At 38.3% G+C, this 22,475-nt stretch overlaps 1 protein-coding gene across 1 annotated transcript in view; it reads right to left on the bottom strand.

Annotated features, from left to right (window-relative positions):
* The window catches only part of Adgrg4 (adhesion G protein-coupled receptor G4), a 102,321-nt gene extending 80,373 nt beyond the window's left edge, over positions 1-21,948 (bottom strand). Inside the window, exons 1-2 of the mRNA XM_028889884.1 lie at positions 21,879-21,948; positions 6,875-7,489 (exon numbers count right to left, since the gene is read on the bottom strand). Coding sequence (XP_028745717.1) covers positions 6,875-7,489; positions 21,879-21,948 — 685 coding nt within the window. The remainder of the gene's footprint in view (positions 1-6,874; positions 7,490-21,878) is intronic.
* Between the last annotated feature and the right edge of the window lie 527 nt (positions 21,949-22,475).

Genomic DNA, 22,475 nt, shown 5'->3' with positions numbered 1-22,475 from the left:
CTTGAGAAAAATATGTGTAAAGGCCAAGGACAGACAGGACCTGGGTATGGTTATAAAAGTCCAGCATGATGGAGGTCTATGGTATAAAAACTATGCAAAATTGACTCTGGTGGTGGATATGCCAATGTACACATGTGATAAAATCATACAAAATTTAATATGCACACAAAAATGTATACCAGTATAACTAGAGAAATCTGAAAATGACAACATGTTATAGCAACATTGTTAGTATCCTTTTTCTCATACTAAAGTCTTATATAATGCTGCCATTAAGGTAAACTATGTAAGGTATACAAGGAGTCTCCAACTGCACTGGAATCTACAATTATTTCATTAAAACTTTTGGTTAAAAACAAAGCATGTTGTGAGGGTTGGGAAGACTGCTCAGTGGTTAAGAGCACTGGCTTCTCTTCCAGAGGACCCAGGCTCAATTCCCAGTAGACACATGGCTGCTCACAACCATCTGTAACTCCAGTCCCAGGAGATCCAATGCCTTCTTCTGCCCTCTGTGGGCACTAGGCTCACACATGGTACACAGAAATACATTCAGGTAAAACAATATACACATAATATAAATAAATTTTAAAAATGTAAAAGAACAAAGCAAATACAAAATCTCACATTGTCCAGATAGTAAAGCAATATCAAATATCCATTTGTACAGCAGGGATCCCAAAATCCATGGGATCCCTATTTTGCCACACTCATTCTTTCTGTTTATAAACAAGTGATCACTTCAGAAATTATATACATGAGTCTCACTGCCTGTATGTTAAAGTGGGGATAATCCATGCGAATGCAAAGGGGCCTGTGGGCTTAATTCCCATTTGCTCTTTCACTCTAGATTAAATTGTGTTAGTGTAATCATTTGGAGCTGGAGATCAGAGCTATAGAGTAGCTGAATATTTATGAGGCATTTGGTGACAGATGTACCTGCCAACAGAATATTAAGTAGACCATTTAGTAAGATACCAAATTCTGGTTGTGATTTGGATATATCAACTCATATTAAATCTGTGTGTTGTTCTAGCTCACATATTACATCTGGCTTTTCTTTCAATCACGACCTCTGTAAACATAATTCAATGTGTTGATTAGATTTGTGAGAACTAGTGTTGACCAGAAACTGCCACAAACAGATTTGCCCATGGGGTATGAAAATCCAAAATGAGTATCTTTGAATAATAATAAAAAAAAAAACCTGCTTTGCCAAAATGGTGCCTGATTTCAGTTTTCAAGTAAGGAAATGAAAAATGAATCTTGTGAGAGAGAGACAGGCTACAAACCCCATCTATGAATCTACAGAACGTCACCCCGTGCAGGAGAATACCAATAAGGGAGGTCAAAGTGAACTACAAACTGTTCATGCTCATCTTTCCTGATGAAAAACGAGGATAGCAGAAAGAATTGATGTACAAGGGCAAGACCAAATTGCCTGTTAGCTGTAGAGCCCATCACCACAGAATTGTCCGTATGAGAACTGATAATTGGACAGAGGGATTAATAGTGAGCCAAACAAAGGCCTTTAGAAACTACACCAACAATACAATCCATCTCTGCATATTTCAAGAATGGACAGTTCATAAAGTAATCCAAGGCAGCTGGAGCATTCTATCAATTAATAAAGCTCAACAAATCAATGCCTCCACAGATGGAGGGCTGCTATGTTTTTAATAGACTGTAGATTTCCCAAGATGGACTCAATTCATATTATTTCATTCCTTTCAATAGAGGGGATTTCTCCAATATATAACTAAAAGGAATTTTATTTCTGTGTCTTTGGAAGACTCAATGTCTTTATACATTCACACATTAGAACAATTCTTTGCTGTATCATGTGTCTGAAAGGAAATTAAGAACCAAAGTTTATGTTGGTGTTAAATGGTTGCTTCAAGGATTTCTGTCACCACCTACTACTTTTAAAAATCATGGAGGCTTTTGTCATAGGCAAAAACTGGAAACCAAAAGTCTTTCAAATGACTTGACCTTATGGACTAAATATAGTATATCCTTTCTCTATGATATTGTTGAATAGATTATACCCCCTCCAAATAATCAGAGAGCTCTACATTTTTTGAAATTGAAATATCACCAATCTGTACTGGTAAGTTAAAAAAAATCTGAGCCTAACTGAAAACATTCATGTTTAAACCTAAGTTTCTTTTCTGCTTGTGTATCTAACAGTTGTTACTTTTGAGGAGAGTCACTTGGGGTTAGGGGTTGCAGGGAAAATAGATTTTATTTAAGACTTATACCTTTATGTATTTTTACTGTATATATCTATAAATTTAACCTGGAGAGGTATGTTAATTTTAGTGAAAATTTATAAAAAAAAAAATAACTGACAAAGTGCTAAGATCAATAAAATTACAAAAGCCCATCGACTTTTCCTAAGAAATAGTATTCTTAGGAATGAATTCTACAAAATTTCAGGCCTAAGTATACCGAGATGCATACCCACATGAGGAAGTTTGTTGTGGCAATATCTGTGATGGAAACATTGAAACAATTGAAATATCCATCAACTGTAAGTCAACTAAATAAATTATGTTACATATATACCAAAAATAGATTTAAATGTACTTTTATGTCCATGATAATAATACTGTTAAATCAAGTTATAGGACAATATGTTTTATTTATTAAATTGTACATACTATACATATACATGCATATGTACTTATATACACCATAAAAATATATTTTAGGCCGGGCGTTGGTGGCGCATGCCTTTAATCCCAGCACTCAGGAGGCAGAGCCAGGTGGATCTCTGTGAGTTTCCTGGGCTACCAAGTGAGCTCCAGGAAAGGCGCAAAACTACACAGAGAAACCCTGTCTCGAAAAACCAATATATATATATATGTGTATGTATGTATGTATGTATATATATATATATATTAAGAAGAGATATCTCTATGGAAAACTGAATTTTAAGGTTTGCTTTGCATACTTTTGTATTGTTAAAATCTATCTTATCCACAACCATGTGTATTGCATTGTGAAATTTTTAAAAATAAAGAAAAGAAACTTCAGTTTCCCCAGAAATAAATTCATAATGACTAGCACTTTTACTGTTATTATTTATCACCATGCTGTTTAAATATTCCTGACTCATCTCCAACTGTCATGAATACATGTTCAATAAACCCAGATAGGGTTCATGGATTTCTGTTACATGTTCCTCCAAAGCCTTGTTCTCATAAATATAAATATATATGTGTGTATATATATTTTATGTGTAAATAGATTTATTGAGATTTGTAACCTAGTAATGTGCTCATTAAAATTTATTTTTAAGGTCATAATCCTTCTATGGACCATAAATACAAATTTATTAGACAAAAGCTAAAGCTAGGCATGTTGTAATCACTCATATTTAGCCACCATTTTCCTAGCTGTCATATGATGAAGACAGAAACGAAATAAATTTGATGCTATTACCCTTCCTTTGGTGGTGAGGATGGTGGTGACTCAAGCTGCTTAACTAATTCCTGCAGGTGGGTTCTCAGCACCAACAATTCCCTGCCAAGCAAACCCCTAAAACTCCATAAGATTGTAAGGACCACAGATTCTTCTTAGACAAGTGGTTCTCAACTGTAGGTCATGACCCTTTTGGGGGCTGAATGACCCTTTCATAGGGGTTTTATAACAGATATCCTGCATTTCAGATATTTATATTACAATTCGTAATAGTAAAAAAATTACAGTTATGTAGTAACAACAAATATAATTTTATGGTTGGGGGTCACCACAACATGAGGAATTATATTAGGGCTTTTAGCATTAGGAAGATTCAGACCCACTGGCTTAGACAGTCTGCACAGTGTAGGAGTGAAAAGAATATGGACTTTGTAACACATCTCTGCTCAAATGCCAGCTGCACAACTTACTTGACTGGTAACCTTAGAGAATGCTTATCACCTCTCTTTTTTCAATCTATAAAATGCCTAGACCTTGGTAAGAACTTAGTAAAAGGCAACAACTAATATGTCAGAATATGCTGGAAGCTGGAGGCTCTGTCTTCAGGGGGAAAATCTATTTGGCTGCTTTAGACAATTTCAAGAGCTTTTTCAACTCAGTCTAGACTACTCTGGACCTCGGTTTAGGACCTCCTATTCAAAGGTTTAGAAAGAATACTTGTAGAAACCTGAATAGTAGAGAGAACATTTTCTACTCTTTTGCTTAATTGTCATATCCACAAGAACTCACCCCTAGACAATGGACTGTATATTTAAAAGTGTCCAAGAGAGAAAAAAATAAATGGGGCTTGTGCAGCACCTTAATATTGGTTAGACTTGGTTATTTATCAGCCATATGGTTGGGGGAGAGGGAGAAGTCATCGTTGTGTTTTCAAAAGCCACTGTAAAGTTTGTGCATTTATAAGGGCTGATATGCCATGCTTTGTTGACTCCCATGGGAGGCCTTGTCCTTTCTGAGGAGTGGATGGGGGAGCAGAAAAGAGGTGGCGGGGACGGGAGAAGAGAGGGAGGGAAACTAGTTAGTATGTAAAATAAATTTAAAAATTAACAAGATAAAAGAAAAAAGAAAGTAAAGTTCCTTCTTTTTTGTTTGTTTGGTTTTTTGTTGTTGTTGGTTTTTTCTTTTTTGACACAGAGTTTCTCTGTGTAGTTTAGGCTCCTGTCCTGGATCTCACTCTGTAGACCAGGCTGGCCTCGAACTCACAGAGATCCTCCTGGCTCTGCCTCCTGAGTACTGGGATTAAAGGCGTGCACCACCACTGCCCAGCATAAAGTTCCTTTATACGTTGTATAAGCCATTCAGTCTTGATTTTTTAATTTCTAACTCAGATTTGTAATTAGAGCTAGCTAGAAGCACTCTCCTTCACTGGAAGACCTCAAAAAGGAGGGAAAGTAACAACAACAGATTTTCAGCTAAAATCAGAAAGAATACCTTTCATATTCTTCCGCATTAGTCCCAAAGCACAGAAACCTGGTGCAGTGTGCTGCTGTCTTTAACTCAGTCAGCACCCAGACTATTGAGGAAAGCATATCCCCATACCCTGTGTGAGCATTCCTAGGTTTAGATCTAGGCCCCATTCTTTGTCCAACTTGTTCCCAAAATCAAAAGAAGAGAACACATACATTTCTAGAAATGTGAAAAATCCTATTGCCACTGATGACATGTACTTCAGGGCTGCTGCTGTTGGTCATTATAGAAGTTGAAAGGAAAATGGCATTGTACTGAGAAAAGCCACTCTATATTTCCTTCTCAAAATCAGAAAGAATAAATTACATATACATATATAATTCCAAGATTTTTATTAACATCACTATACCAACAAGAAAAGTAAATTATAGTATATGTGTGTTATCATATATATGAATTACCATATATAATATAAATTATATATACATACATATTCACCAAAAGGAACCAGGTCTCCTTGGCAAAATGGCTGATTATTAGGCTGAACAGGAAAAGGTATGAAACAAGCATGCAGAAAGGCAGAAAATATGCAAAGAATGATTGAATGTGTCAAAGGGACAGGGAAGTCAGATTGAAGGGTTCCCACTGGCCAATTGGAACAATTGTCCCAATGGAAAAATTGTCATATCAAAATAAACAATAGTAACAACTGGGAACCTAGTGAATAAAATTAGAATGCATAAGTTCATGTCTACACAAATAAACACAAATTAATTAATTAATTTGGAAGAAGGGAAAAGTCTTCCTTAAAATGAAATAAATACAAGCTAATAAATATGGAACTTTAACACCATCATAGTTGTGAGTGATCTAAGCAAGAGCCATGAGTATATGTAAAACTATTGGATAAAAGTTGCATAGGAGGATATTTACATTGTCTCCAAACATCTCCTTAGAAGTTAATTGCAAAGGAAGAGGATAATACATTTCCAGTGCCAAAATTTGTCAGATATCAAAATCAAGTGATTAAATTTATTATTATGAATATGGGGACAATTTGGCCCCATGTTTCTGCTGATACGAGAAAAAACAGCATCACTTTAGCAATATTCCTACCAAAAATGGAAAGCCAGAATGTAGCTACCAAGAAAGTAGACAAATCCAAACTAAGGGATGATCCACAAAACAACTGGACTATATACTAGGAATGTCTAGGTTTAAAAAAAAAAAAAAAAACAAAGGAAAGACAGGAGATGTAAAGAGACTTGGTAACTAGATGCAATGCATGGTTATAAAACAGATCTTAGGCCAAACAAAAAAAAGTTACAAATGAATTTATTAGGATGAATGGCTAAATTTTAAGATCAGCTAGGAATTAGATGTTAATGTTGTATCCATGTTAAAATTTTTAATTTGATCACTGTGATGCAATTAAGATAATTTCTAATCTTTAGGGTACATACACTGAAACAAAGGGTAATAAATAAGAACCATGCCTTCTTCTTACTCTCAGATGACCCCAAAACAAATAAGGGATGTGATGTGCTGTGTGTGTGTGTGTGTGTGTGTGAGAGAGAGAGAGAGAGAGAGAGAGAGAGACAGAGAGACAGAGAGACAGAGACAGAGACAGAGAGACAGACAGACGGGGGAATGCACAACAGGAAGAGAAAAGAGATGAAAATAAGGAGGATGATAAAGTATGTGGATAAATAAGGGTTAACCATTGACAAGTGTGGGTAAATAGAGATTTTGTTGTTCTTACATATTTTCTATGAATTTGAAGTTATATTAAAAAATAAAAGGGAAAAGAAAACAGTATTTTCTCTACATCAAAAAGCAGGAGACAAAATTGTGGGAACCTTGGGCGCCTTGGAGGAAGACAGAGCCTTGATCTAGGAATGGATAATTTCAGCCTTATTTATGAGCGGAGCAGTGATGTACCAAGTCTACCCTTGCTGGGGAAAAAAATGTGTAAGTTACTCACAGCAGCGCAGTCTCCTGTCAACAGCTGGACTTATCTTGTGGAGGAGCCAAACATCATCTTCCCAACTAACTACATTTCCATATAAACACGTCATAAACTCCTCATTTTCCAGGATGCGGTTCCAGAGCTGAAAGTAATACAAGCTGCCGGTAAAGCAAGGTACCACAGTTTTAATCTGGCCCTCTCCATTTCTAGGAAAGTGCCCTAAGACCAAAGTCCCATCTGGAGGCAGACTGTGTGGCTGATCCATTATCGCAAGTATCCTTTCTTTGTTCCGGAAGAGCTCTAATCTGCCCTTCACACCATCCCATATTAAGCACATGGTATGCCAGTGAAACGGAATTAGGTGATAGCTGATATAAAAGGTCTTGCCAAAGTTGTATAGTATCAGCTGCTGATGGTCTCCTGCAAGTCCAAGGTCTACATCTTCTCTGCCCAGGAGAGTGTTATTAGTAATGTAGGAGAAGGCCATCCAGTGATGTGAGCTGTCAGTCATGGATATCAGATCAATGCATGCCGTGAGTCGGCTGAGTTCAGGAATGGGGTTGGTCAAACGGACATAAGTCTCGCCTTCTCCATAAAAATCCAGCCTTTTTCCTTTCAGTGAAAGTGGATCTGTCCAAATTTGGAGAAAAGGGAAAGAGAAAACAAATAAAATTTCAGTTAAATTTTTTTCTATCTTCTTTGGCAGTATAGTCAAATTGTACAATATAATTATGAGTCAATCTTGATGCAAATAAGGAAATAGTAGATATACAAAAAAATCATCTCTATTTGACATTGATGTGTGATTCTTTTGGCAGAAGACTTTCTCCCTGATTCTATTTCACCTGGGATAATACGAAAAGTTAGATTAGTGCTCCCCAAGCACACAGCAGCTGGACAGTTTGGAGACACAGTTAGAAATGTGACTAGTGGGAGGAGAAGACCAAGGAAAGGCAGCCTGGACTTCAAATTTGCTACAGAGTCCTCATGCATATAATCAAAAGAGAATTATTTCCACCCACCTAACTGCCTTATTACATTCATGATGCAACAGCAATTTGTTTCTCCAATGTCTTTTTCTGAGCCAAATTACTGATTTCTTCTGCCTCTTGAGACTGAGTCTCACTAAAAGGCCCTGACAAAGGCTTCAGGGCTGCATAACTGGACAGCACAGAAGCTCGAGGGTCTCTGCTTGGTCTCGGGAATGGTAGACATAGCTCTACCCAAGGGCATCCTCCCATTTCCTCCCTAAGGCCCACATTGGCTTAAAGACCTCAAGACATGCATGGAACCAGTTACTGCTGTCTAAATCAGACAGCTTGGGAACCCTGACTCTGCCACTCATCAGCTCTCTAACCTTGAAAAAGTAACTGAATCTCCCCCAGCCTCAGTCTTTGCTTCAGAAAAATGGAGCTTTAGAGCCAAAGGAGCCACAAGGAGCCATTAATTACATTAGACCTATGCCAGATATCCCCTGTCTTCAAGGTTTTCAAAGATTATTTGAAGGTTAAATGAGATGGTATTCACAAAGTCCTCTCAAACATCACTGAAAGACATGTCATTGATACTCTTTTTATTTATTCTTCTACAATTATATATAATTGTATATGTATTATATATGTATAAAATGTTATTTGATCAAAGTTTCCATTATCCTCTCTTATCCATTTCCCCCTCCCAGCAAATTCCTTCACCCACACTTCCTTCCCGACTTGCATGTCTATTTTCTGTGAACACACTACACTGAATTCGGGTTGCATGCATGAGTGTGTGGGGTGTACTTGCTTTAGTGGGAACAACATACCAGTGTCTATGCCACTGAGGACTATGCCTCCCATTCTCTCTATATAACTTTTAACTGTCTGTAACGGCTCTGGGAGGGAGGAGGCCCCTCCTCGATTCATGACGGAATGTTGACGGGCCCAGTCTTGTGTAGGCCACCAATGCATCTGTGAGTTCATAGGTGCAACATCCAAGTCATATCTAGAACGTCTGGAAGACAGCATTTCACAACACGCCTCTCCATCATCCATCTCTTACATTCTTTCCACCTCCTCTTCCACAATGTTTCCTGAGCCTGTTTCAAGCTGTGGTACAGTATTTTGACAAGCAACTTTACAATATGTGTGAAAATTGGAAGCAGGCATGCCCCTGTGTCATAAGACACTATTGGGTGAGAGTACAGTCACCATTACAAGCCTTGGAGCCCCAGGCTAACATACAAATATCTGAAGATCTTCCAACATCCACCTAGTTCCAGTCCCCACACAACCGAAGCCAAACCCAAAAGCTTCATGGCATAATGCAGTTTTATCCCTTATCTACCAGTTTATAGTGGGAATATCAGGACCACCAGTCTGAAACAGTGATAGCTATAACAGTGCAGTACAGAGGCTAACAGAGGAAACCATTTCCTGCTTCTGAGAGAGGATGCCAAATGAGAGCCTCCAGACAGTCTCTGGCCATACAATGCTCTCCCTCTCTCTCCATTCCCATACTTAACATTCTCTAAAGCAGAAACTCATGTGTACATTACTGTCCACACACACTCCCACACATCCTCAGCTTGCATGTGTGTATACACACACACACATATTCTCAACTTGGATAGGCACACATACACACATATACACTGCACCAACATGCAAGAACTCCTACTGTTACCAGCTTATGCCATTATATTATCTTAGCATCATGTGGCTAATAAATCATTAAACCCAGAAGATGATAATCACCATGAAGTCCAGGTATCATTTGTTGTTATTGTGGGTTAACAATGTTTTTCTGTTCAGCTCAATAAAATGACATCAAATGCAACATTTAAGAATGCAGTTTATGGTGGGCATAAATCTCTAGGGTTTATTTAGCCCTTTAAAAAGAATACATCATGATCTTACATAGTCTCTGAGGGCCTCTTCTCTCTTCACTTCATTTATTTTTTTTCCCGGAGCTGAGGACCAAACCCAGGGCCTTGTGCTTGCTAGGCAAGCACTCTACCACTGAGCTAAATCCCCAACCCTCTTCACTTCATTTATATAAACTAGTTATCAAATGAAAGGAATGATCAATTTACAAAGTCAGAAATATAAAGACTAATAATATAAGAAAGTATATAATTTCCCTATTTTCAAACATATTAAATGAATGGTGCAATATTTCTCTCTAGTAGACCAGTTTTTAAAAACTATTCTCTTCTAAGATAGGGTCTTGGTATACAGCCCAAGCTGCCCTGGAACTTACTCTGTAGCCCAGGCTGGCCTCAAACTCATGATCCTCCTGGCTCTACCTCACCCTTCACTGTGTTGGGAATACAAGTATGTGCTACAATGCCCTGCTCTAGACTGCTGAATTTTTCACAAGTTGAGAATACCTAGTATTGACAAGCCTGTGGGGAAATGAGTCATTCTTACATGCTGCAAGTGGGAGGGCCAATTAAGAAGCATTTTTGAAGAGCAATTTGTGAATGTCTGTGACATTTTTTATTGTGTATAATTGTGCATATACTTTTGACCTTGTAATTCCAGTTTCATCAGTTTATTCTAGACAAATATACATATACACAGAGACAGGCTTTCAGAGATGCAAGCACAAGGATATATTGTGGTTATGTTGGAAGTTTTTAGTTTGAACAACTTCATACTTGTATATAGTGCACTGTGATCACATTCACCCTCAATATCCTGTCTCAACCCCTCCCCATTCTCGTCAACCCCCTTTTTTCCGACTAGTCTCCTTCCTACTCTCATGTTCTTCCTTTCTTCCTACCTTCTTTGTATCAGCCTTATGCTGCTGTGTGTTCATGATTCCATGGGTCATATCATTGCAGAAGACAAAGCTAAATGTCGATCCTCTAGCTCCCTTATCATTTCCATCCTCTCATCCACAATGTTCTCTGGGACATGAAATGGGTTACACAGATACCCTATTTAGGGCTGAGCACTCAATGGTCACTTATTCTCAAGAGTTACTCAGATCTGCGAGGATATCTATAGAAGCATTATTGCTAATGAAGAAAATTTTAAGTCTCTGACTATATCAAGAGATGACTAGCAATGCTTGGGAATATGGCTATCTCTCTACAATAGAGTGTGAAAACACATAAGGTAGACTCATGTAGTCACAGAGAGACTTTTCAAGGCTGAGTGGTTTGTGAAATGGGATTCAAGCATGTATATAAGTACATGGTGGCACATGCCTTTAATCCCAGCATTCAAGAGGCAGAACCAAGTAGCTCTCTGTAAGTTTAAGGCAGGCATGATCTACATAGAAATTTCCAAGCTATCCAGAGCCACATAGTGAGACCCTGTCTCAAAAAAAGTATTAAAAATCTGAAAAAAAAACACACACTAATTTAAAAATGATTATCTAAATTGTAATTCTGGGGGATTTTTATTTTCTATGCTACTTATTTCATTAATATCTTCATATTTTAAATAACAATCATGGTCACTTATAATCAGGAAAATAGAGGTAGATGGTTGGTTTAATGGATGGATAGGTGAGAGAGAGAGAGACAGAGAGAGAGAGACAGAGAGAGAGACAGGGAGAACCACTTGTGGATTTATTGGCTTTACTTGGGATTCTGTAGATAGAGATAAACTTCACTTTAAATGAGTGTGGTGTAGAGTCAAAAATGCTAGACTCGTGCCCCAGTTCTTTCTTCTCCTAGCCCCTTGGATGGGGCAATTAGTGCATGTAAAGCTCTCATGGCAGTTTCTGGCAGACAGTGAGTACTATGCAAATGTTAAATAAATAAATTCCTGTTACTTCTTTATGCTTCCTTTTCCCATGGTAAGATGGGAATACTAATTACCAGACCTGGGGGGTGCACCATACAAGATGTTGCAATACTAACATTTAGGTTATTGGTGTGAGAATGCTTATAAACTGCGAAGTGCTATGGAAATGTCACCTGCAATATTTGCCGGTGTCATCAGTAGAAACCTCTTTCTTCTGCAACTTCATCTGTGCCCCCTCTGAGCCCTTCTGCAAGCTCCAGGCCTCTGGCAGGGCTCTGAGGAGGTAGGACTATGACAAAGGGAACAGGGCTTTAGCCCTTCTGTTTGCCTAAGCAAGCCTTCTCCAGTGGGCCTCTCAAGGGCATGCTTAAGAGGCCACTTGTGTCTTTGCATATGATTTTGCTATCCATTGCAAATGTCTGCTTGGATGCTGCCATTTGTTCCCTGGCAATTCTCAAGTCCACATTGCATGACTGCTCCCCCAAAGTGTGTTCTCTCTTGATTCTGGATCCTCTGTGTCTATTTGCCTCTATGCACGCTTTCCTTTTACTCTAAATGCTATTTGCTATTTTTCCTACATAAAGGGGGTGGTTTTTTCCATCACAGTAGTGAGATTTTTGTGTGTTTTTTTAATTTTTAAAAATGTTAAATGTGTGAATATTTTGCATGCACATGCCTGCAGAGATCAGAAGAGGGCATGCAACCCTCTGGTACTGGAGTAACAGATGGTTGTAAGGCACCATTTGGGTGCTGGGAATTGAACTCCAGTCCTCTGGAAGAGCACCAAATGCTCTTAACCACTGAGCCATCTCTCTAAGTCTGTATGCATTGTTTTGAAGGAATAGTGAAAGTCATCAGAAAATGAAAAGATGAGACCAAAGTCAGCTAGAGAGCTCTATCACCAAGACACAGATGATAATATGTTGATGTATTTCCTCTGACTTTTTTCTCTATGTGTGGGTTTTGCTTGTTCTGGGCTCCTTGCTTGTTTCACTTAACATTATAGTATAAGCATGTTCTACTTTAAGAAAAACTCATCAGAAGCCTGATTAAAATGCCTGTTTTCATCTCAAGGAGCACCAGGCATCATTTTATTTCTACTGGAAAATTCACCATTTTCAAGTATATAATTTCAGTGGCATTTAGCATGTTTGAATTAGTATATAACCATAATCATTATCTAGTTCCAGAATACTTTCTGCATCCCAAAAGAGAACTGGCACCCATCAAGCAGTGAGTCTGTCTGTTTGCCCCGCCCTAGATTCCTGGTAACTTGTAAGCTGTTTTCTATCTCTGTGGATTTGCCTACTCTGGGCAGTTCAGCTGGCTAGTTAGTTTTAAACCTCAACTTGCCACAACCTAGATTTACCTGGGAAGCTTCTCAATTAAGGAATTATCTAGTTGTTGCTTGATGTAGGAAGACCCAGCCCATTCTGGACAGCACCACCTAGCACCACTAGGCAGGAGGAAGCTAGCAGTAAAAAGCAGGCAGTCAGCATAGATGCATTTGTTTCTGCTTCCCAACTGGATGTGATATGACTGGATGCTTGAGTCCCTGTCTTGACTTCCCCAAAATGATGGACTGTGGCGTGGAAGTGTGAACCAAACAAACCCTTTCCTCCACTAAGCTGTTTTGTCGGGGTAGTTTATCACAGGAATGCAATGTGTGGCTTTCTTTATTTAACATAGTGGAACATGGACTGCTACCTTTTTTGTTTCATGGCTAAATAGCATCCCATTGCATGGATATTAAGTTTTCTTCATTACTAACATCTGTCAGCTTGTTTCATCTTTACCTGTTAGAAACAGTGTTTTTAAGATGGTTAGCACTCATTTTGTTTCAATAGTGTTTTCAATTCTTTCTGTGTCGTTCATTTTGCTTCAATTCATTCCATGCTATTCATCGTGGTTTTGTTTTTGTTTGTTTGTTTTGAGACAGGGTCTCTACATACAGCCCTGACTGGCCTTGAACTCATGATCCTCCTGCCTCAGCTTCTCATGTGCTGTGATTATAGGCATACACCAGCATGATTATTGTATGCCATTCATTTTGATTCAGAACATTTTTATTTCTTTTGGAATTACTGGGACATATAATAATTTTATGTTTAATATAACAGCCAAATTAATATAAACAGTAATTATACTTAATATAAACAATGAAACTATTTTCCAAAATAACCATTTTCCAAAATGCACCACTTTACATTTCTCCTAGCAATGTATAAGAGTCCAAGTTTCTCCACATCCTCACTAGCATTTGAGTTACTATTATTTATTATTATTAATTATTATTATTAAATCAGAAGTATAAAATAATATCTCATTGTGGTTTTGATTTGCACTTCCCTAATGACTAGTGACATGTGGTATTTCTCCATATTCTTCTCAGCTACTTCCATATCCTCTTTAGAAAAATATCTATTAAGTCCTCTGACCATATTTAATTGGGTAGTTGAAATTAAACTAAGCATTCTTTAGTCTTATGGATAGTAGACCCTTATCAGACATGATCTGCAGATACAGGCTCTCATTCTGGTTGTTATCCCAATAATGTCTTTGGATACATAAAAGTTTTGTGTTGGGTGTGCGCACGTTAATAGCATCGGAGCAGAGCAGCAGATCTCTGTGAGTTCGAGCAGTCTAAGTGAGCTCCAGGAAAGGCGCAAAGCTACACAGAGAAACCCTGTCTCGAAAAACCAAAAAAAAAAAAGTTTTGTGTTGATTAAGTCCAACTTGTCTATTTTGATTTTGTTATTATTGTTTGTGATTTTGGTATCATTTCTAAGCATTCATTACCAAATCCCAGGCCCTGAAGATTTGATCCTGTATTTGCCTCTAAAAGGGTTACCTGCATGATTCCTGCATTTAAGTCTTGCATTCATTTTTTTGTGTTCAAATTTGTACATAATATGAGGTGTTGGGGTCCCATTTCATTGGCACATAGCACTTTTGTATCTGCTTACTTCATATGTGGTTGCCTTATTTTAGAAGACAGAGATACATGAGGACAGGTAGGCAAGTGGAGAGCTGTCTGTTTTGCATCAGTGCCGGGATATGGACATAGACTCCAGAAAATGTGACTATATTGAACTTGTGCCTTTGTTTCTCCCTACCAGACTTCCAAAGGAAAAAATATATTAATTAATTTTAAATACATGAATAAAATGTTTCGAACTCTAAAAGACAGATGATCCAAATAATGTATTTAAGCTGACAATACTACTAAAGGATCTTTGGGTGCATTCTGTGCTAACTTTTGTCCTCTTTCTTTGCAATCTTTTTCTCTTCACATGTTCAAGTGGTGTAAAGAATGGTGACTGGGATTCCAGATGTACTAGCTGACATCGTTTTAGAGGAGGGAACAAATGGGGTTCTCCTATGATCAAGCATTGGAGGCATGGTCTGCTCCCTGGGTTGCAGGCATTAGAGCATCTGCTTTCTTCTTTTTGACTGAAGATGTCTAAGCTAATCAGTCCAACAGAACACCAGCGACTGTGTTATTAATTTGTCTACACTACCATAACAATGCACCACAAATTATATAGCTTAAACAATGTAAATCTACTATCTCAAAGTTTTGTAGACTAACAGTCAAGGTCAAAGTGTTGGCAAATGTGGTTTCATCTAAGGAGTGTCCAGGAGAAATCCTTCCCATGGCCCTCTCTTCATTTCTGGTGGTTTGTAGATAATACCTTAGTGTTTGTGGACCTACAGACAAATCACCCCAGTATGTGTCTTTAGTTTTACATGGTCTTTTCCCTATGTGCATGTCTAGCTCCAAATCTCTCCTTTTAATAAAGGTTTTCATATTGCATTGGGAGCTCACTGCCCTAGTATGATGACATCTTAATAAATCACATTCACAATAACCTTATTTCTAAACAATATCATATTTTGAGGTATTGAGTGCTAGGACTTCAACATATAAGTTTGGAGAAGGCATGATTCAACTGACAATACTAAAAAGTGCTCAAAGACCAACAAAATATTGGATTCAAAGTCCATGTCTACTCAGTAAATATATTCCTTACTCATAAATCCAGAAGTGCTCTGAAAAATGACTTTAACAAACAGTGGTGATAATTGAGCAACAACTCTAAGTCAGTGTTGGAGTGAAGTAATACAGCAAAGCTGGAAATGTACCCCATCAGAGAAGGCAGAGTAGTCCTGCGAGAAAGAGCCCATCCAAGAAGATGTCATGTTTGTACGTTAGAGAGATGCTAAGAATACAGGGAATTGGGAGAGGGTTTTCCTAGTATACACAGGGCCCTGGTTTCCATCCCTATCAATGCAAAATAACAATAATAATAAAAATGTTTCTATTGTTAATAGTTTACAGAATTTGACCACTCTTGGTGAGCGTTCTGCCAACGGGTACTCTATGCATCACAAATGGCAAAGACCACTACCCACTCATCAAAGGGAGACAAGAGCTCTTACTTTCATAAAGTCTTACTAACTGATATTCTGAAGCATTTGTAGATCAGATCCGTGGTTAGCAAACTCATAACTTTTTGAGCCTGATAATGCATAGGGTCTCTGTTACCTGCAACATCATGGCCACAGTGTGAATAGCCACAGAGAATCAGAGTTGCTATCTGCCACCCACTAACAACACTTCCCACTGCTCATCCAACAAAATAATTCACCTTACTTATAAATACAGAAGCCCTTCAGAAAATTAATCTGCTTTATGTCAGTATTAGAGCACAGTAATATGGTGAATGTGACACGAAAGGTCTCTGGCCTTGTTAGATTACACTGCAAGAATAGAGGCAGTCAATAAGCAAGTAAATAAAATAATTACGAATTGTGCGAAGTGCTCTGAGGGAAATTAACAGGCTGATGAGCTAGATAATGGGAAAATCAGAAATGACGGGAATAGGAATGTCTACAGTTGACAAGCTAGTTAAAAGCTTCTCCGATGAAGAGCTAGTTTAGTCATCGATGAACTAGGGTTACAAAGATGGAGGGTAAGTGGTAACTCAGACATGGGTAAATGTGTGCAGAGAAGTCTTTTAGTAGACTGCACTTGTATTTTCAAGGAACATCAGGAAGCCACCATATCTAGAGTAAGACAGTGGGGAAGCATGGGGGGAAATGAGACGCAAGAGGCAGCAAGGTACCAGATCATGTCATGTCTTTTAGGGTTTGGATTGTAGTTCGTAATAGGAGCTTCATGGAAAGTTTTGAGTAAAAGAATAACATGGTTTGAACTGATATATTGAAAGATCGTTCTAGCTGCTGCAATGAAAACTGACTATAGTGGGAACAGAGATTCCACTTGGGAGGCCATTGAAAGGAGATCATGGTGGCCAGACCATGTCAAAGAAGGGAGGAACACACACACACACACACACACACACACACACACAAGATTATATATATATATATATATAATATATATATATATATATATATATGGGAAAAGAGATTTGAGAAATAGAAGTGGCATAAACTAGAGTCAGTGGATTGATACGGATGTAGAAAGAAAAGGATGCAACGTGGGTCAATGGTGTACAGAGAACCTATGGGAAAAGAATGAAGATTATTACCTGACAGTAAGTTTACTAGGACCTCTGCCTCCCCACCGAAGTTTCTATGCTGTGGGGATAATAGGTCCCATATATAATAAAACTCTAGTCTGGTATCTAGCTCTATCTGCAAGGCCAACAGGAGGAACCCAGCATTTGAGACCTACTTTTCAAGCTATGAAATTTCGAAAATTCTATTATCTATTAGCCTGGAGAAATATAAGTGGTTTTTAACCAACTTAAATGAAATGCTCAACCCCTCAAAAACATTCTACCATGTTAGTCTTTCCTATGTGTAATATACTGGCTCCAAAAGCACTGTGACTATGTCCACTAAGGAAAACATGTATTTGAAATTTTCAAACTAAAAAAATATACTCAGAAAAATCTGAAAGGTGTAATTTTTGCAGTCCAGGAGCTCTGAATATTGACAGATAAAATGTCTGGAGCAGGCATGTAGCTCAGTGATAAAGCACTTACCTAATATGTGGAAGGCCCTGTGTTCAATTCTCAGAATTACAAAACAAATAAGCAAGCCAGCAAAAACTTCTGGTTTGGTATAGTGGTATGTTGTGATAGTTCCAGCACTCTGGAGGCTGGAGCAGTAAGATCATGATTCCTTTATCAGCCTAGGATACACAGTGATTCGTAGGCTAGCCTGTACTATAAAGCAAGACCCTTTCTAAATAAATATCATCTTATTATAACACATGAAAGACAATCTACATCATAGGAAAACACAAAACCACAGTAATGTATCACTTTATGCCACCAAGATGGCTATAATCAAAAGATAGCAACAATAACTGGCAAATGTGTAGAGAAATCAGATCCCTCACATACTGCTAGCAAGGATGTAAAGCAAAGCAGTTTCTTTGAAAAATAGCCTAGAAGCTTCTCAAAATATTAGTCATAAAGTTACCATATGAGTCAGCAATTTCACTCCTGAGCACACTCCCAAAAGAAATGAAAGCATATGTCCATTAAAAAACCTGCATACAAATACTCACAGCAATATTATCCACACTAGCCAAAATGTAAAAACAAACTTAAATATGTATTAACTGACGAATGGAAAACTCCAAGGTATATCGATAAAAGTAAATATTGTTTAACAATAAAGAGGAATGATTGAAGGATAGATGGCACATGGGTGAACCCAAAAAAATACGTTAAGTGAAGAAAACTGACCACAAAAGGTCAAATATTGTATGACTTAAATGAAATTCTCTTAAAAGGCCAACTCAAGAGAGAAAGAAGGCAGACCAGTACTTGCCAAGGTCTAACTTGGGGGAAAAGGAGATGAATATAGAGTTTGAGCTTTCTTTGAGGATGATGAAAACTCTCTGAAATTAGATAATAGTGATGAGTGCACAACTTTGTAGCCACACTAAAAATCATTGAATTGTACTTTTAAACTGGTGTACTTTATGGGATGGAAATTACATTCCTGTAAACCTGTGTTCTATGTCATTTGTCAAAGGACCAGTTCCCATAACCTTCAGAACAGCGGAGTCCCTTTTTGTGATGTCAGAAGTGTTATTTATTGGCACTCGTCTGTATAGTAGCCACTAGTCACCTTTAGGAGCTGAGTACTCAACATGTGACTTGTGTTACTTTTATTTTAATGAATTGAGTTAAAGAGTCATGTGTTGTAAGTATTTACTACATTGTACAGGTCAGCTCTGGAGTTTACAAAGAAATTTGCAATACCTACTCAAACTTCATTCTCCACTTCACCTTTCTCAACAAATGAGCTCTTCAAAAATGGGGGGGGGCGGTAATCTTACCATGACTACACAAATGCCTTTGAGAGGAAGTTTCTTAACTGACTCTAACAACATCCTGGCATTCTCTGACCAAATATGGCTTGGCCACATTTTTTGACATAGTTCTAGGGCCTTCCTATGTCAAAAGACCCCTGGTCAAGTTGTCTCTGTATATGTAAGAACATATTAATAAAGGTGATTCCAGCCCAAATTAACTACTCAGTATAAGAATAAAAGATTCAAGGGTACCAAACATTGAGCTTCATTGCCATGTGATTATCTCAAAGAAGTCAGCCATTCTTCCATTCATCAAGAAAACTCTAAAACACATTACAAGGAAGGCATAGTGCTACATGCCTATAATCCCAGTACTTGAGAGGCTGAGTCAGGAAGATCATGAGTTTAAGGCCTATGTGGGCTACAATAACAAGACTCTGTATATATTAACAAACAAATCATAAAACACTCTTTTATTGTTGAGTTTGTTTTTGGTATTTTGGATGTTTTTGTTTTGTTTTGTTTTGTTTGTTTTAGAAACAGGGTCTCTCTATGTAGTCCTGGCTGTCCTAGAGCTCTCACTATGCAGACTAGGCTAGCCTTGAACTCACAGAGATCCTCCTGCCTTTACCTCCTGAGTGTTGGGATTAAAAGTGTGAACAACCAACCTGGCCTATAACGCACTCTATATAGCAAAGCTTGTCCTGTTACATTGAGCCTGCCCTCTCTTCCTCCCTCTCCCTCTCCCCTTTCCCTCTCCCCCTCCCTCTCCCTCTCCCTCTCCCTCTCCCCCTCTCCCTCCCCCTCTCCCTCCCCCTCTCCCCCTCTCCCTCCCCCTTTCCCCCTCTCCCTCCCCCTCTCCCTCTCCCCTTTCCCTCTCCCCCTCCCTTTCCCTCTCCCTCTCCCTCTCTCCCTCTCCCTCCCCTCTCTCTCTCTCTCTCTCTCTCTCTCTCTCTCTCTCTCTCTCTCTCTCTCCCTTTCTCTTTCTCTCCTTCTCAGCCTTGTGAGGACTTTGGGAGAAGGTCCATTTGAAAGCCAGGAGGAGAGCTTTCACTAGTAGTAAAATTAGCTGACATCTTGACCTTGAATCTCCCATACTCTACAAAGATGAGAAATAAAGAGGTGTTGTTTAGAACATTCAGTCACAGTAGCCCAAGCCAACTAAAACAGCAGGGGAAACTTAACTCCTAGGTCTTCTTTCTACGCATTCATGCCTTATACTTTACCTCTTGCTACATCCTGTGACTATTGACCCCCAAGCCTACCGTGTGTCCCTTCCTGTTGTTCCTGCTCTTACCTCTTGGACTTTATGACGGGTGCTTTCTTCTTGCTGACCCTTGGCATTGTTCTATGAACACAGTTTGGCCCACTGTCAACGCATCCAGTTGAAGCATTTCTGAGTCACTCTCTGCTTGATCTGCCCTTAATCTCTCCCCCACAATGACCCTCACAGTTAGGAGGCTGGTGACTCGTCAAGAACTTGAAGAGAACTGAACCTTAGTTATATCATGATTTCAAAAACAAAAATTTTTTTCCAGGAAGAAAGTAACGCATTGCTCACCAAATGAAGAACAGTTGTACTTACTAGTTTGATAATCTAAATCCAGAATTATTGCCTGGATTCAAGCATTTGAGATGTAAACGTTCTGAACAAACTCATAATGCTTTAAAGTGAATTTCATAAGTTTAAAACCTTGTGCACATGTCATAATTTTGACTAAGGACATTAGTCAAAAACTTGGCACATGCTCTTCTATACCACATTTCTTATATTTTTCATGCCATGACTACATTAGACTCCTATACCACTCTCTTCCTAGTTCATCCTATTCCATGCTCCATGCCCCATCACATAAAACTCAGAAAGGTTTGTGTAATATACATCACCACCAAACAGAGTTCTAAAGTTTTATAACTTCAAACTGAGTTGATGTATAAAATAAGCAAGCACATGTGTACCAAATGCCTAACTTATGTAACAAGATCTGTGGTGTAGATTTTGGATAAGAAAATAGAAAAAAAAAGCTTCTTGCCTCAGGGAAGCAGGCTGGGGAAAGATAAATCAACATCTTAGCAGGTAGGTAACGCCAAGTGACAAAGTTGCCACTGTGCCCTGCAGGTCCCATTTCAACCTTTATTATAAGAAATGTGGTTTCCCATCAGGCCCTGCATGCAGCAAGGAGCTAGTCAGTGTTTGTTATTGATGGTGATGATGATGTATTTTTCCAGAAATTAGCTCTGAAATCCGAGCATTGTTCAGATTAAACCCCAGGTTAGTTTCATCCGGAATTGTCGGCCATTGGCATGTATGACCTTTCAGCTAAGGGTTGATTTGCTAAATGAACGATGTTATCAACTGAACTTACTTCATATGGATGAGATTGCTATAGTTCAAGAAAATCTTCTCCTTAATTCTTCAAATTACTGGCTACTTCAGTCAACTGCCTGTCACCTATTTAACTTCAATGGAGGAAGAGTTTCTCTCTCCACTCCTCCGGCACAGAGTGTAAGGTACAAACCCTTCTAGACATACACCCATGTGTCACTATCAATCAGTTAAGAGATTTTGGCACACCTCAGTTTCCTCATCTACATTCTATTATTATTTCCATAAACATATACAGGATACAGAAAGATGGCATCAGGAAGTTTTAAATAAAGCATTATGCATGAGAGGAAACAGTCCAAAAGAAAACCCAAATGTTCCATTAGGGGTATGTTGACTACCAAATGGCATTTCTGAAAACCATCAAAGACAGTAGTCCATGCTAGTTTTTGCTTGAGGCCAGTTTGCCTTCATTCACATAAAATACTTAATGAATACATTTATTTGTACATTGAAACTCTAGCATGTCCTAAAGCTATATTGACCAGTAGGAGGCAGCCAGTAAATCTTCAGTGATAGTATTTTTTCTAATAGTTGATTTCTAGAACCTTCTATATATTGGGAGGGAGAATAAAAAACATATTTTCTTACCTGAAAGAAAGATAAAACTCGAAACAAGAATCAATCCATAAAGCTTCTGATATAGTATGTGATTTTTCATTGTCTACCCTGTATTCAAAGAGTCAAAATATGCCCAGATCAGATTCAAAAACAACAATTTATAAGTGCATATGATCACACTTCTCCCTGAGATTCCATGTAAGGGCCCCACCCATGAGTCATTCTCAGTGGCTACAGCCATACTGACTGATTTCATTATGTCCCTACTATGTGCCCCTGTGTTACTCACTGGGAATGTAGTGATGAAATGGAAATAGCTACCCCGAAGGCAGTTAGCTCAGTGGGAAGAGCCATATAAAAAAACACAATTAGAAAGAAACTACTTGCAGTTTTAATGGTCTTTAGTTTCTGGGTGGGTTTTGTTTTCAGGGATTTTTGTGATTTTTAGTTAACATACAATTATCTATTTTGGTGGACTACACTGTGTTGCTGTGATACATGTATTTGTGTAATAATCATGTCAGGGTTGAAGAAGCACCATGCAAGATGGCCTTATTGACAAAAGTAACTCATCAAACAAGTCTTGTTCTCAAAGCAGAGCTGTTTCTAGAAACCTGGCCACCATCT

The sequence above is a fragment of the Peromyscus leucopus genome, chromosome X, assembly GCF_004664715.2.
Source record: "Peromyscus leucopus breed LL Stock chromosome X, UCI_PerLeu_2.1, whole genome shotgun sequence".
In the NCBI taxonomy this organism is placed as follows: Eukaryota; Metazoa; Chordata; class Mammalia; order Rodentia; family Cricetidae; genus Peromyscus; species Peromyscus leucopus.
Note: the sequence above shows the minus strand (reverse complement) of the source record. Positions and strands in the feature narration are given on the sequence as shown.